The 14,507-nt window shown below is 42.0% G+C and overlaps 2 protein-coding genes across 7 annotated transcripts in view; one reads left to right on the forward strand and one right to left on the reverse strand.

The window, feature by feature from the left end:
- Positions 1-12,851, forward strand: part of SDCBP (syndecan binding protein) — a 34,374-nt gene extending 21,523 nt beyond the window's left edge. For 2 of the 5 annotated variants that reach the window (XM_047073962.1, XM_047073966.1), the window contains exons 4-9: positions 414-523; positions 6,252-6,413; positions 8,773-8,948; positions 9,677-9,848; positions 10,581-10,672; positions 11,682-12,851. In XM_047073962.1, the coding sequence (XP_046929918.1) occupies positions 414-523; positions 6,252-6,413; positions 8,773-8,948; positions 9,677-9,848; positions 10,581-10,672; positions 11,682-11,736 (767 nt within the window). In that variant the 3' untranslated portion in view covers positions 11,737-12,851. The remainder of the gene's footprint in view (positions 1-413; positions 524-6,251; positions 6,414-8,772; positions 8,949-9,676; positions 9,849-10,580; positions 10,673-11,681) is intronic. The other 3 variants (XM_047073963.1, XM_047073967.1, XM_047073964.1) reach the window with 2 other exon arrangements.
- NSMAF (neutral sphingomyelinase activation associated factor) overlaps positions 12,616-14,507 on the reverse strand; it is a 63,607-nt gene continuing 61,715 nt past the window's right edge. For both annotated transcript variants that reach the window (XM_047073961.1, XM_047073960.1), the window contains one exon: positions 12,616-14,155. In XM_047073961.1, the coding sequence (XP_046929917.1) occupies positions 14,061-14,155 (95 nt within the window). In that variant the 3' untranslated portion in view covers positions 12,616-14,060. The remainder of the gene's footprint in view (positions 14,156-14,507) is intronic.

Consider the following 14,507-nt stretch of genomic DNA (forward strand, 5'->3'; position numbering starts at 1 on the left):
GTGTTTATTAAATGAGTTGTAAAGTAGCTGGCTTGACAGTAAACATTTTAGTCAGTTCTGAGGTGGAGATCAGTGCTATGCTTATGAAATTGAGAAATAGGTTTATTTCAAGAAAAAAAGGTGAGATAATTTATTTGGAAAAATTATTTGTACTCTTCACTGTTTAGAAATCTGAGGTTATTTCAGTTCAAATGTCTTTATACTTTATGACTTTCACCTTAAACTTTTTCTGTATTTCCCATTTCTAATTGTCATTACAGAGACAAGGAGACGATTTTCCAAATTGCTAATTTAAATTCATTCTAGATTTTCTAAATTAAATGTAGTTTTTAAACACAACTAGAAGCCCATAATAACAGTTTTCATTTTAAACATTCCTGTGCTTTTTTTCTTTATGCGTTCATTTATGTTAGATCTCTATCCTAAACTGTATCCGGAGCTCTCTCAGTACATGGGGCTGAGTTTAAATGAAGAAGAAGTCCGTGCAAATATGGCCTTGGTCCCTGGAGCATCAGTTCAGGGGGTACGTATAGTGTAATTAATTTTGAATTGTATGAAATCCTATTTTAGACATAGATAAAATGTCTTATGGCCAACTCACAGATCTGTAACTTCTCTAATTTTAGATTGCCTTCTGGATCTCACTTCGTAAATGATCTGCTTTCATCCTTTTACCCCTTTTCTAGTTTCTTAGGAGTGAAAGATTCAGACGCCGCTGACTAGTCCGTTCTCCTTCGTCTTCTGCATTTAGTCAGTTACGAAGACCCGGTGATTTTGTCTTCACTGTGATTTTGATATTCCCTTTAGTCATTCCAGTGCTGCTATAACCCTACTCAGGCTACTTCTAACCTCTTCAATTTCCTCGAGTGACTGCTTATATCAAACAGTACTAAGCTGCTGCTGGATTCATCTTTCTGAAGTACAGGTCTGTCGTATCTCTTTGGTCACGATCTTCTAGCACTCCGAAGTCTAAAGCTCCCTGTACTAAGACCCCAGATTCTAGGCTTAAATCTGATGCATCTCACAGCCTCTTATTAAGGTCTTTGCTGTAAGGCCATAGCCCTTTATAGCACTTATTATAATTAAATCACAAAGACAGGGTCCACGTCTGTCTTGTTGCCATAAGTCCAGTACTTAATACGGGACCTGGCATTTATCTGTTTACCAAATATTTATTGAAAACTTGCCTGGATCAGTCAGAGCCCATTTGGTAGACAGCAGAAGAAATTAGAAAAGTTGAAGACTTGAAAACGCGGACGTGGAACAGAGATGTAATTGCAGGAAGTAGCTGCTGCTTCCAGCACTGGGGTGGCACAGGGAAGGGTTCGGAGTTTGCAGAGCCTGCAAGCTTGGGGGGAAGGGCCCCTTGGAGCTGGGCCTCAGACCTTGCAGGAGAGGACACTGCCGTTAGCATTAGCACCGGGACCTCGGAGAGGGTGTGGCGAGGCCGGTTCTGGGAGTGGCAGTAAAAGCTGGAGAACGGAATCAGCTCCTGCCACCAAGATGAAGGGTGAGGCCCAGGCCGTGCTGACAGGAACAGGACACAAAGAGGAGGGGACAAGGCACTTGTCCTCCTCTAGCCTTCCAGCCTCCCGTGGCGGATGCTGACGAGGAGCCCCTGACCCGGGAATACGCACGTAATCTGCATGTGTAAGCCCCAGGGTCGCCAAGTAGAGTCTAGAAGGGTGGCTTAAGAGCTGGCACTGCCTCCTCCTCTGACTACTCAGTATCTGCACACACGTCTCCAAGGATTTTAATTTCCTAGGACAGCAGTTACTTCGCAGGTGCCTTCTAAAAGATGTAATTCTTGGTAAAACTGAGGTTCAGTCCACTTCCTGTTAAGGGAGGCCCTCATGGTAAGTGTTTTAGGCTTTGCTGGGCACACAGGGTTCCTGTCGCATGTTCTTGTGGTTTTCTTTGTTTGCTTACAACCTTTAGAAACAGAAAAGTCATTCTTAATCCAGGGGTGTGTAAGCCGAGTCAGTTACCACTGATGTCACGGCGTTACTCTTGCCCTTTCCCCAGAATGGGACAATGCCGGTTATCATAGCCATGTCTGGGCAGCGGCCTTTGGTACCAGTGACTGTGCAATATCAATTACTCCTTACTACTCATGTTCCCAGCTGAATCTTTGTAACCTAAAGACAAAGGTATCAAGTTCACTGCTATAAAAAATTCAGGTATTTTGGGTAAAGGAAGTAGGGGGAAACAAAAAGATTAATTGCTGTATTTACAGAAGGTGTACGTACAGGTACAATCACACAAGGTAGTCATGGCTACTGTGATTATTTTGGTGACTGATCATGATGCTGTAGTCGGTATTATGACTCCCTTTGACTGCTACACATTCTTTACCCCCTCTGCCTTGAGCTGGTCTTTTCTTAATACCTACTGGGGTGACCTAAACCATTTTTGAAGTGTCTGATTCTCTGGGGTTCCTTTTTTTTTTTTTTTTTTTTTAAGTGTTTATTTTGAGAGAGTGCAAGCAGGGGAGGGGAAGAGAGAGAGAGGGAGAGCGAGAATCCCAAGCAGGGTCCGTGCTGTCAGCACAGACTGGACACTGGACTCGATCCCACGAACTGTGAGATCATGACCTGAGCCGAAACCAAGAGTCAGATGCTTAACCAACTGAGCCACCCAAGTGCCCTGAATCCCTGGGATTCTTAAGCATCTTGCTTTCTCTTTTGCTTTATTTTGTTGCTGGAGATTTCTACTAACCTTTTCCATGTAGTGAATTTTTCATTTCACATATTGTATTTTTCTTCTCTAGATGGTCCAGCTGGTTTTGAGTCCTTGAGTGTACTGACCATAATCATAGTAGCTATTTTAAAATCCCAGTGTGCTAATTTTATGATTTATTATTTCCGAGTTTCTCTTAACTGCCCTTTCCCCTAATCGTGGGTTACATTTTCCTCCTTGTTCACATGCCACCTGTGTTTTTAAAATCAGAACTGAATATTGTGAACTTCACGTTTTAGGTGCTGAATCGTGTTGTGCTTCTAAAAAGAGTGTCGGCACTTACTCTGGCAAGCGGTTAAGTTAGTTACATGTGCATCAGCTTGGTCATTCAGACGCTTGATTTTACACATTGTTAGGGTAGGTCTGAGGCAGCCTTTATTTATTTTTAATTTTTATTTTTTAATGTTTATTTTTGAGAGAGACAGAGAATGCGAGTGGGTTGGAGCAGAGAGAGAGGGAGGCACAGAGTACAAAGCAGGCTCCAGGCTCCGAGCTGTCAGCACAGAGCCCGACGTGGGGCTCATGAGCTGTGAGATCACGACCTGAGCCGAAGCCGGACGCTCAACCAACTGAGCCACCCGGCTCCCCAGGGGCAGCCTTTATTTTATTGTAGGGTTGTTGTAGCCCCATTACTCAACATGTGTGTCCCCTCAGGTTCTCTGCTGAAGGTCCTGGGTATTTAATGAGCACACCACACTTGCTGGTAGGACCCTGGATGTCTCCCAGTCGTGTGGGATCTGCGGGAAGCCTCAGCTTACAGCTCCCTGCATGTTCTTTGCCTGGCCTTTGGAGCCTTATTTCATAGGTACTGGGATTAGCATTCAGCAGAGGGTTCAAGGAGACCCCTGTACAGCTTTCTGGAGCTTTTTCTCTGTGTAGCTCCCTCCTTTTTGGAACTCAGCCCTATAAATTCTAGCAGTCTTTCTAGCTGCTTCTGCCTTCCTGGTTTTTGTCTTTTCAACTAACAAGAGCACAGTGCGCTTGGGACTTGTACTTCTGTGTTCCAGTCCAGATAGTGGTCTGGGCAGAAAGCCAGGCGATGACAGGGCTCACCTCATGTGTTTCCCATCTTTCAGGGATTACTGTCCTACACTACCTAGTGTCCACTGTCCAAAAATTGTTGCCTCCTGTCTTTCCAGTTTTCTGGTTATTTATCGCAGGAGGGCAATTCTGGCTCCATCGTGACTACAAGCTGAAGTGTATTTTTCTATTAATTTTACTGTTGGACATGGAAGACCTAAGAGGCATCTCAAAGAACTTTCTGGATTCCAAACATAGTCTAGAACCCATTATCAAGCAGCAACCCAGTTTCACTTGGTAACCAGAATTAATCACACTAGCCAATTTAGTAACCTCCTCTTGCCTTTGTTCAGTGGCATATGAAGTCCAAAACAATGGTTAGGTGATGTTCTTCTGATTCAGAGGAGACAGTGTTGTGTTCCCAGGTGGAGGCATGCCTCCTTCGTAAATAAGACCTTCACACTGTAGAGCTCGGTATGGGGCTACGGGGGGCGGGATGCAAAACTTTTGTGTGTGTTTAGATATAACAGTGAGAGGAACTATTCCCACAGCCACACCTTGGTTTCCAGATCTTTTATTCTGGCCTTGGAAAAAACTGCATCATGTATTTGGTTGCACATTCCAAGCATATATTCTAGAAGCTAGAACCCTTTTCAGGGTGCTGTCTTCCACTGGCACCTTAAACGAGGGGAGATGAGAGCCAGTAGCTTAAGAACCCACATGTTCCATGCACTGTGCTAGGTGTGATAGATCTAATAGTGAACCACAGCAGTGTCCCGCCCGCCACACACACCAGTGAAACTCGCATTGTAGGCAAATAAGCCAGCGCTTATGACGTGAACCAAATGAATAAAGTGCCAGGGCTATATGTCAATATCGTGAGCATATGTGTTCTCTCTGAGGGGTTGACATACGATGAGTAAAGAACTGAAGGAAATGAGGGAGTAAGGCATGTGAATATCTGGTAAGAGAACACCGAGAACTTGAAGGCTTTCGGGCAGAAATGAACTTGGTGGACTTGACAAGACTTGTGTGATGGCCAGAGGAAGCAAGGGCAGGACATGGTGGTAGCAGATGGCATTGGAGGGGTAGTGAGGGCCGGGTGGTCTGTGGCCTTGTAGACCGTGCTAAGGGATTGGGATCTGAGTTGTGGGAGTGGTGTAATCTGATTTCCTTGTTTCCTTTTTTTTTTTTTTTTTTTTTAAATTTATGTTTTTGCTCTGTGGACAGTCAGGAAGACGGTCTAGAAGGTCATTGTAGTAGCCCTCTCCGGAAATGGTTGCTTGCTTAGAATGGGGGTAGGGCGCAGAGATGATGTGGTGTTGGTCATAGTAAGTAAGAACACCTAGTAGGTCAAGTACTTAAAAATACTTGCTGGAAAAAATAAAGGTATTTCAAAAGTAAAAGCCCCTCCAAAGCCCCCTTGCCCCTTTGTTCTGTATTCCAGCCAAACTAAATAATTCATTGGCTTCAATTTTTCCGTTTCTATCCCATTACCTGATTTTCCTGTGTCTCTTATAGCTGTAATCATCTCTTGTTTTGAACCTGTATAATCTCATAAGTAATATTTTCTGGCATTGTGTTCTGATTTCTAGCATAATTTTATGTGTGCATTACTCCCGTTAAGACTTTCAGCTTTAGGCATACGCGGTCATAATTACCACACATTCTGAACCAAAAATTTGCAATCTGTGATTACGTAGTTGAGGTTCCTTTTTCCCTGTTATTGTTGCTCTGAGCTCATAGTTCTTAGGTAGGTCAGAGGTTCTTTTGACAGATTCCAATTAAGAAGGCTTGGTAAGCTCTTCCCACATTATCTTTTTGGTTGAAGAAAGGGTCCGCTTAAACTAGAAAACCAGTTTTGGTCAAGAAAACTTGAGAAAACTGAGAAACTGGAAACATGGTACCTGCCATGAATGCCAAGTATAGCTCTTCTCGGTCAGTCTGCTTTGTGCGTACAGTTGGTTAGTCCATAAATGTTCACTGTGGAGGAGGAGAATGATCCTGTCTCGTGTGCCAGCATTTCTGGAACATGCAGTTTTAATCCTTACAATGGCACTGTGAGGTAAGAAGGTTCTCCCTTTTATAGAAACTCTGAAAGGGTCAGTAGATGGCTACACATCAGACCATATACAGAAGAACCCTCTGGAAAATGTGTGTTTTCAAGAGTATGATGTGGCCTTTAAGCTCAAGGATAATACGTTTGAGTGCAGACAAGCCAGAGTGTACATGAAGCAGATATCAGTGAATTCAGAAGGCGACAGAGAAAGCCATTGAATCTTTTGGGGGTGATACATGTGGTAATAAATTTCCTTTAGGATTAGTAAATAAAAGCTGGGGACATTTTTGTGTAAATCCATTTATTTGAAGGAAACAGTACGCAAATTACTTTGTGGGAAACCACAACTGAGTATATTCAAGTTACTTGTCATTTTAGGTATTTTCATGAAGAATGTTTCTAAGTATTGACATGTCGTGTATGTTTTTGTCAGCAGCTGGTAGCACGACCTTCCAGTATGAACTATATGGTGGCTCCTGTAACTGGTAATGACGTTGGAATTCGTAGAGCAGAAATTAAGCAAGGGATTCGTGAGGTCATTTTGTGTAAGGATCAAGATGGAAAGATTGGGCTCAGGCTTAAATCAATAGATAATGTAAGTATTTTTAATTATATTTCAGTTTGTCAAAATAGCTTATGGGATATTAAGTGATCACTATTAGCATAATTTACAGTGCAAATGTTTAAAAAAAATTTTTTTTAATGTTTATTTTTGTGAGAGAGCGAGCATGAGCAGGGGAGGAGCAGAGAGAGAGGGAGACACAGAATCTGAAACAGGCTCCAGGCTCCGAGCCGTCAGCACAGAGCACGACGCGGGGCTCGAACTGATGAATTGCGAGATCATGACCTGAGCCAAAGTCGGACACTTAACTGGCTGAGCCACCCAGGCGCCCCTACAGTGCAGATGTTTTAATTAATTGTATTGCATCTATAATCAAGATTATTTTAAGTCCACTAACTTAAATTTTTCCACTTGGAGATGCTCTGTTCTGCAGAGGCAGAGCTGATACTTCATTACCTTAAGTGAATTATTTTTTGAGTCTCCTTTCTGGAATAAAGTTCATCGGTCTATGTAGAACATAGTTTATACAGATAAAATTATGAGCTTCAAATAGGGCATCATATGTACATGTTAAGAAAGACTGACCAGTGAGAGTTGGTGGTCTTGTGTGTATCTTCCAATAATGATCATTTAACTTGTGAAGTGAGTTTGCAGTCTTGTTATTTCCGTCCTTCAGTGTGAATTTAATAGGTCATTTTTTGAGCAAAAGTGATTTTCTAATTAGGGCAGTCATTATTTTACTTTGTAATTACTTCTTACCGCACCATACTGAAGAAATTAAATGGGGTGGTTACTCTCTGAGGAGGCGTTTAGGATCGTTAAAGACATGCTGAGTCTTTACCCCGATTTGTGGTTTCAGGCATTACCTCGGATTCCTTATCAGTCTGAAGTCTTATTAGCTTAGTGTGTCCCACCTTTTCACATAGAAAATGCTAAAGGTAATGAGTGTTGCACACTGTGGTCAATGGCTGAGGCTGATCCTGGCAGGAAGCCCCAACCCTGCCTGCCTAGCCGGAGGGCTCAGGGCATCAGCAGCTCGCACACCTGTAATTTACGCAGGACACGTCACCACGCTTCCTCGGAAGCCCTGACTTCGCTGCCTTTCCTTCCTTTTCAGTAGTGTATGCAGCCCCTTCTGCCGGCATTTGCTCTGTGCTCCTTCCTCTGCCCTAAAAGACAAGATACTCTTCATAGGCCCCTATCTCCATCGCACTTATCCCTGCAGTGGATTTCGCCGTTTGGCCAAAACTCCTTGCTCTGACCATTTCATAGGGGGCCACCCAGTTTTCGGTACTGTCCTAAAGTAAGCTGTAAGATACGGGACAGGAATTCTGTCCGACCCAGCCTAAGAGTATAGAGAGGGTCTAGCTTTGTAGATGCTTTCATATTTTGCCAAGTTTACTCTTCTTCATTTCTGAGACAGAGCGAGAGCATGAGTGAGGGAGGGGCAGAGAGAGAGGGAGACACAGAATCTGAAGCAGGCTCCAGGCTCTGAACTTATCAGCACAGAGCCCGACGCGGCGCTTGAACTTGTAAACCACAAGATCATGACCTGAGCCAAAGTTGGATGCTTAACTGGCTGAGCCACCCAGACGCCCCAAACTTGTATTTTTTTTTATATTCAACATCTGAGATTGAGAGTTTATAAGAGTATAAGTATCCATGTGGGTTTAATTCTCTGTTGACTAAACTTGAGTTTTCTGTATTTATTTCATAGTGGGTTCTTCATAAAAATTGGAGTGGTATTGAATGTACCTTTTAGGCTATTACATAAACCTTAATCTTATTTAATTAACCTTATTTACTTCTCTGTAATTTAGCAAATGGGTTGAGGAGTCCTTCAACTCTAAAGAAGAGTTATGACCGTACACTGTCATTTAAAACAAAATTTTTTTTTAATGTTTATTTTTGAGAGGGGCAGAGAGAGAGGGAGACACAGAATCCGAAGCAGACTCCAGGCTCTGAGCTGTCAGCACAGAGCCCGGTGTGGGCTTGAACCCATGAACCGCGAGATCATGAGCTGAACTGAAGTCATGCTCAACTGACTGAGCCACCCACCCAGGCGCTTGTAGAAACCCTACTTTGTTTTCCTTAGACTTTTTATTCCAAGATGAAGGGGATGATTGAGGTTGGTCAGGTGGGTCATGATTTGAGGTAGAAATTACTAGTGTGATTTTACGTTTTTGCCCTAATTCCTGGGGTCATTGCCTCCATAAAATTTTCAGTTTCTTTTTTGGGAGTAATGACGCATACATATTCATGAAGTTTTTCTTTTTTTTTTTTTTTAACTAGGGTAGATTCATAACCTGAACAGTTGGTTCTTAATTTTCCAGTGTTTTTAAACCATATCGTAACAGTGGCAAATGACTAAAGTTATTTCCTTATTCTCTAGGGTATATTTGTTCAGCTGGTCCAGGCAAATTCTCCAGCCTCTTTGGTTGGTCTGAGATTTGGGGACCAGGTACTCCAGATCAACGGGGAAAACTGTGCAGGTTGGAGCTCTGATAAGGCACATAAGGTGCTGAAACAGGCTTTTGGAGAGAAGATTACTATGACTGTTCGTGACCGGTAAGTTGACTAGACCGTTGAAATGGAAATTCAAGACTAGTTTTCCATTCTCTTGGGCTTTGAGAGTCTGTGAATATGATTGACTGCGTTGCAGAAGAATATTAGATGTTATCGATTAGCCTTACAGTCTTGCAGTTGTTTGGTGCCGATTTTTCTTAAAAATTTTTAGAGCATTCTGGTTTCGTATGCATCCTCTAGAAGTTACCTTCCTGTCTCTTTCTCTAGATCGTAGTAAATGAACATTGGAAGGGCAAGCAGTATGGCATCTCTGGCCTCACTTTCCAGTTTACTGTTTAGACATCCAGCGTAGGAGGGACACAGTGCCCGGGTCCCTGCAGAACTCCCAAGTTGGGGTGGGAGTTCTAAAAAACCAAATCTGGCCTTCAGGGGGGTTATGAAGCTCTAGTTGCCAAGGTAGAAAGGTGGCATTTTTATATTTAGCAGTTTATAAACCAAACATTTGGCACGGAAATAAGGCCTCTATTTTCCTGCCCCTTAGCAAGTGTTAAGGGTCGACCTATGTCACATTGGTACAGTTAGCTTTTGGGTTTTTATTCTTCTCAGTTAAACTTCGGTTTTATCTAATTTTGTTCCTAATTTCTCACACGGTAGGTGTTTAGTAAACATTCTGCAGATGGAACATCTTCTCTACTTTAAGGAGAATTTTGAAGAGTAACTTGGGCCAATAGAAAGAATTAAATTTTTCACTTAACCCATTATGTCTGCAGGCCCTTTGAACGGACGATTACCATGCATAAGGACAGTACCGGACATGTTGGGTTTATCTTTAAAAATGGAAAGATAACATCCATAGTGAAAGACAGTTCTGCAGCCAGAAATGGTCTTCTCACAGAGCACAACATCTGTGAAGTCAACGGGCAGAATGTCATTGGGCTGAAGGTGAGAACAGAACTTGGGTCTCGTGCTACCTTTCCCATTTGTTTCAGTGGCATTTGCATGTAGACTTGCAAAATAAATAGGAACTTGGGGAGATGTGGGACCTAGGACTCTGGCTGTGCTCTCAGGCCAAAGGAATTACCTGGACTGTTCTCTGGAATTGTCGTTCCTATAGCAGAGGGCTTGACTACTATGATCTCTGCAGTCCCTTGAACTAGAATTCTGTGGAGATGTGGGCATTGAGGATTTTGAGGACATTCTGAATGAGTGATTGCTCAGCTTTTTCCAACCCAGGAATGGTAGGAAGTGAGTAATGGTTTCTGTTTAGATTAGTACCACATTTTCCCCCTCCACAGATTCCTAAATAAGGCTATGTTAGGGTCGAAAGGTTTTCATTAAGACCTGCTTGTTTCATGAACTTGGTTAAGAACGCACTGTTAACTGAGAGGACACGGGAAGTCTTGTACATGAAGAAAATTATTTCATCTTAAGTAATGAAAAAGATGATTCTTTGGCTACAATACTTAGTTTACTTAGCAGTTTTGTTACCACCTATAAAATTGCCATTCTATAGAATTAAACTTGGTGAAACTAGAAAAAATACCAAATATCAAGGGTCAGATTTTAGAATCATTAGCAAAACGTATGTGGACATACATATTTACCAAGAATAGCATAATTTCATACTTCTTAAATAAAGCCTTAGAATTAATTTTCATTGCGTGTTTTTAACAGGACTCTCAAATTGCAGACATACTGTCAACATCTGAGTCTGTAGTTACTATTACGATCATGCCTGCTTTTATCTTTGAACATATTATCAAACGGTAAGTAGACCGTACTTCAACTTGGTGCTTACGGTCCTGTGAGGTAAAAGAAAGTCCTTGTGCCTATGAATTTCTCCATCTATGGTTCTTTTACCTAAGGGATGACGTGTTGATCTCCAAATTTGAAGTTAATTATTTAAATCAGGGGAATTGGTAAGGATGACCACTCACAACTTCCCAAGTATTGAATAAAATTCACCATCCGCTTCTGAAATTTTGACCTTTTCTGGTAGAAAAGAGGGACGTGAGCAGAAGTGGGCAGGCTTTCACTTCAGCTTCAGCAAAACAGACTAGAGTTGCACTCTGCCCGCAGTTCCTCTGCTCAGTAGAAATCTCGTGGGGTTCACGATGGGAGAATTCCTGCCTGTGGGATGTTAGGAGTACCAGTGCCTATTCTGAAAACATCTCAGGAGGCAGGTCAGGCGTGTGGTGCCACCATGGTCCTCAGGAAGGGAGGCTGGAAAACTGACTTGGGGGAAGAGAAGAGGGACAGCCAGTGTCACCTTCCCTAGAACCTTTGAAATCCTGGCTTCTGTCAGCTGTTTTTACCAAGCCAGCTTGGATCCTTTTTTCAGATTCTGTCTTGCCTGTAGAGATAGGATTTAAAAGAGTAAAAACATAATACCTTAGTAAAGTTTGTGTTTATGGATAGAAGGAAAAGGAAGCTGGAGTCGAGACTAGTCAGAGTTCTCTTAAACCAGCGATAGGGTCTCCCTTCCCCTTTCCCTCCCAGTTCATAGCAGTGTTGTCATTTTCCTTGTTTTAGTCACCGGTATTAATATTCAAGCACTTACTTGTATCTGATCTAACTTTTCCCAGCCTTTCACGATGGGTATTTTGTGAACTAGATTACCTGAGACTCTTAGAACTCATGAAAAAGACCTTCCCTCTCCCCACAATTCCACTTGATCCCAAGTGCTAAGCTTGAGTGCGAGTTTTCTTGGATCAGCATAATAGCTTTTTTGAACCAAGAAACCCAAACCTCAGTATTTAATAAACTCTCTCGTAGGATGGCCCCAAGCATTATGAAAAGCCTGATGGATCACACCATTCCTGAAGTTTAAACGTCATGGCACAATGGAAACTTCACTGAACTTCTCCAGTTTACTTCTTGGGCAACTTAACTTTATATTATGCACATGAAGCTTTCTAGGAGCCAGAGAGCATATGCTGCATGAAGACCTTTTTATCTTACATTATGGCTGGGAATCTTAACTGTTTTGATCGGATATCTCCTCCCACTTCAAGATCGTTGTAGCCTTATCCTGGTTTTACAGATGTGAAACTTTGGACAGATTTACTGATTTTCATAGAGTAGTTTCTCTACTGGAAACCCGATGCTTTTACAAGCCATTATGATTAGAATGACTGATACAGGCTTAGCTCTGTGTTAGAAGGAATCACCTTTATCCTGTATATCAAGTAGTGCCGCTCACGTTACTTTAGTTCTGTGGTATAATTGCCTTTTTAATGTGTTACCATAGTACGTGTAGAATGATTGCTTTTGATGGTTTTTTAGTTCTGCGTGCGTGCGTGAGTCAAACACCCATTAACAACACTGGTTTCATTCCGTGTAAGCATTATACAGTGTAGGTTGCAAGAGACTGTGTTGATCGTCATTAAATTGTAACTACCTTTACTCTATATGCTTGAACTGTCGCCTTAACTGTGTTAAGCATCTAGAATAAAAGCCAAAATAGAACTATTGCTGCCTTTCTAAAACCCAGAATGCAGTTCTGTATTAAACTGAAATGTACACTAGCCCAGAACGGTTAATGGTACATACTGAGCTACCGCATAGCTGCTTAGTTGCATTGGAGATTTTCTAGTCGTCGTGTAATGGAAATTTCTTTCTTCAAAAGTTACTGACCTTCCTTCCTAGAAATGAATCAGTATGTATTAACTGTAAAAATTCTTATACCAAATAGGATAAACTTTGACTCTCTTTTTTCATTTGTAGATTAAGTGGAATAGTATCTAATTTTGTCATTTACTCTAACATTATGTAACCTAGCTACTTCGGGATGGCCTTAGGATGTCTTCCAGGTAATTTGTTCCATTTTCTGACCCCTCCCTACAAACCAAGTGGCATATGACACATTACCCTCATTTTTTTGTTTTGGTTTATGCCTATTCCATTTTAATTAAATATGTATAAATAAAGTTAACTTTTAGCCTATTTATTGCATCATTTGGAAACTGTCCGTGGATTTCACCAAACTTGCGCATGACTTAGAAAACAGGCCCGTGGGGTTGTCTCCCGGAGCAGCTGACGTCCATGGGCCCTGAGAAGAGCCCTCTGTGCTGACAGAGGAGGAGGAGCGTCTGTCAGGAGAAGTGCTTCCGCCTCCGAACCTCAGAGGGCCGGTGTGCACATCCAGGCAGAGCAACAGGAAGCCACTGAGGCTCCTTGCAAACCTGAGACTGAGTCATGTTTAATGACACTTGTTACCCTGGTCAAGTTCTCCCCCCATGTGATACGGCCTATAAGACCTAACAATGTTTTTAAATATCATAGAAGAGTTTTAACATAAAGGCAAATCAGTACTGTTTAACATCTTACCTTGAGATTTAGAAAAGCAAACCAAACAACATTTCCCCGTTTACTTTACCTTGTTTTGTTCTCTGGATTTGGACTATCTGAAGACAGTTTCAAAAATATAAGAAGGACATTCTCATCACTAAGTATGGTTTTCTAGAAGGACCAATACTTGAAGTTCGTAAAGGGCACTAGCCTTGGTAATAAATCACTTAAGAAAATGAAAACAGCTTTCATTACAGAAAAATATTTTTAATGTAGAAAAGATGAGCATTTAATAGCTATAATGAAATAAACCGTCCTGTACACAGTAAACTTACTGTTACAAGAATTGCTGATCCTTCCCCAGGTTCTTAGAATCTGAGAACAGTAGGTTATACAAAGTAAACCACTCCATGAAAACACATACCCAAGGACCCAATGGGCAGCAATTTCGTAGGTAAGGAAGACAAAACAGCGTGACTCAGAAGTAGCAGAGAATACTGCACGTTTTCTTGGAAAATTCTGAGCTGCTCAGCGTTTTTTTGGAAGTTTTCCCAACTCCGTTTTGTATCTCTTAGCTACTTTTCTTTGCCACTCAAACCTGCCGTCTGACCATCAGCACCCCGGGACGAACACCTGCCTTACAGATGTAATGTTTTCTCCCTACCACCACCACGTTTTGTCCGCCTTAGAGGATGGCGACCAATGGCTTTCAACGAAGTCACCATGATTTTGGAAGTTTAAAACCACAAATACCTCGTGTGGTAAAACTTCGAATACCATCATTGCACATTCACCAGTTGATTTCATAGTTTGGTTTAAAAATACATTAGAGTTCGACTTAACATTCAAGAGAGGAAAAGGCACTTAATACTGCAATTTCCAGAACATAATTTGTCTGTCTTCCCCTCCTGTGATGATACTGCTACACTGTTCATTCATCCACATACATGTCACAGCACCTAAGGGAAAGAGACCGTGTGGTTAGGTGGCAAGTTGACCAGGGGGCCCCGAGATCCGCTGTTAAGTACTCTCATCCTATAATCGATGTGTCAATGAAAAATAACTGCTTGGCACAAGGAACATGTGAGGAATGAGAAACCGCTCACGTGTAAAGCTGAAATAACGGAGGATTAGGGGTAACACCAGAATGCAAGTATATACACCTACGATAACAGGAGGCAGACGAGAGGAAGAGGTAAGGAATTGGTGTAAGGCTGCGAAGTCCATTTACTGGACAGAGTCAAAGGTTATTTAAAGCCGGTAAACTGAGAATGACCTACACAGGTCACTTTAGAACGTGAAGAAATAACA

Source organism: Lynx rufus, unplaced genomic scaffold (assembly GCF_022079265.1).
Source record: "Lynx rufus isolate CCGP_SWC_20201006 ecotype Redwood Valley unplaced genomic scaffold, mLynRuf1.p SCAF_12, whole genome shotgun sequence".
NCBI lineage: Eukaryota > Metazoa > Chordata > Mammalia > Carnivora > Felidae > Lynx > Lynx rufus.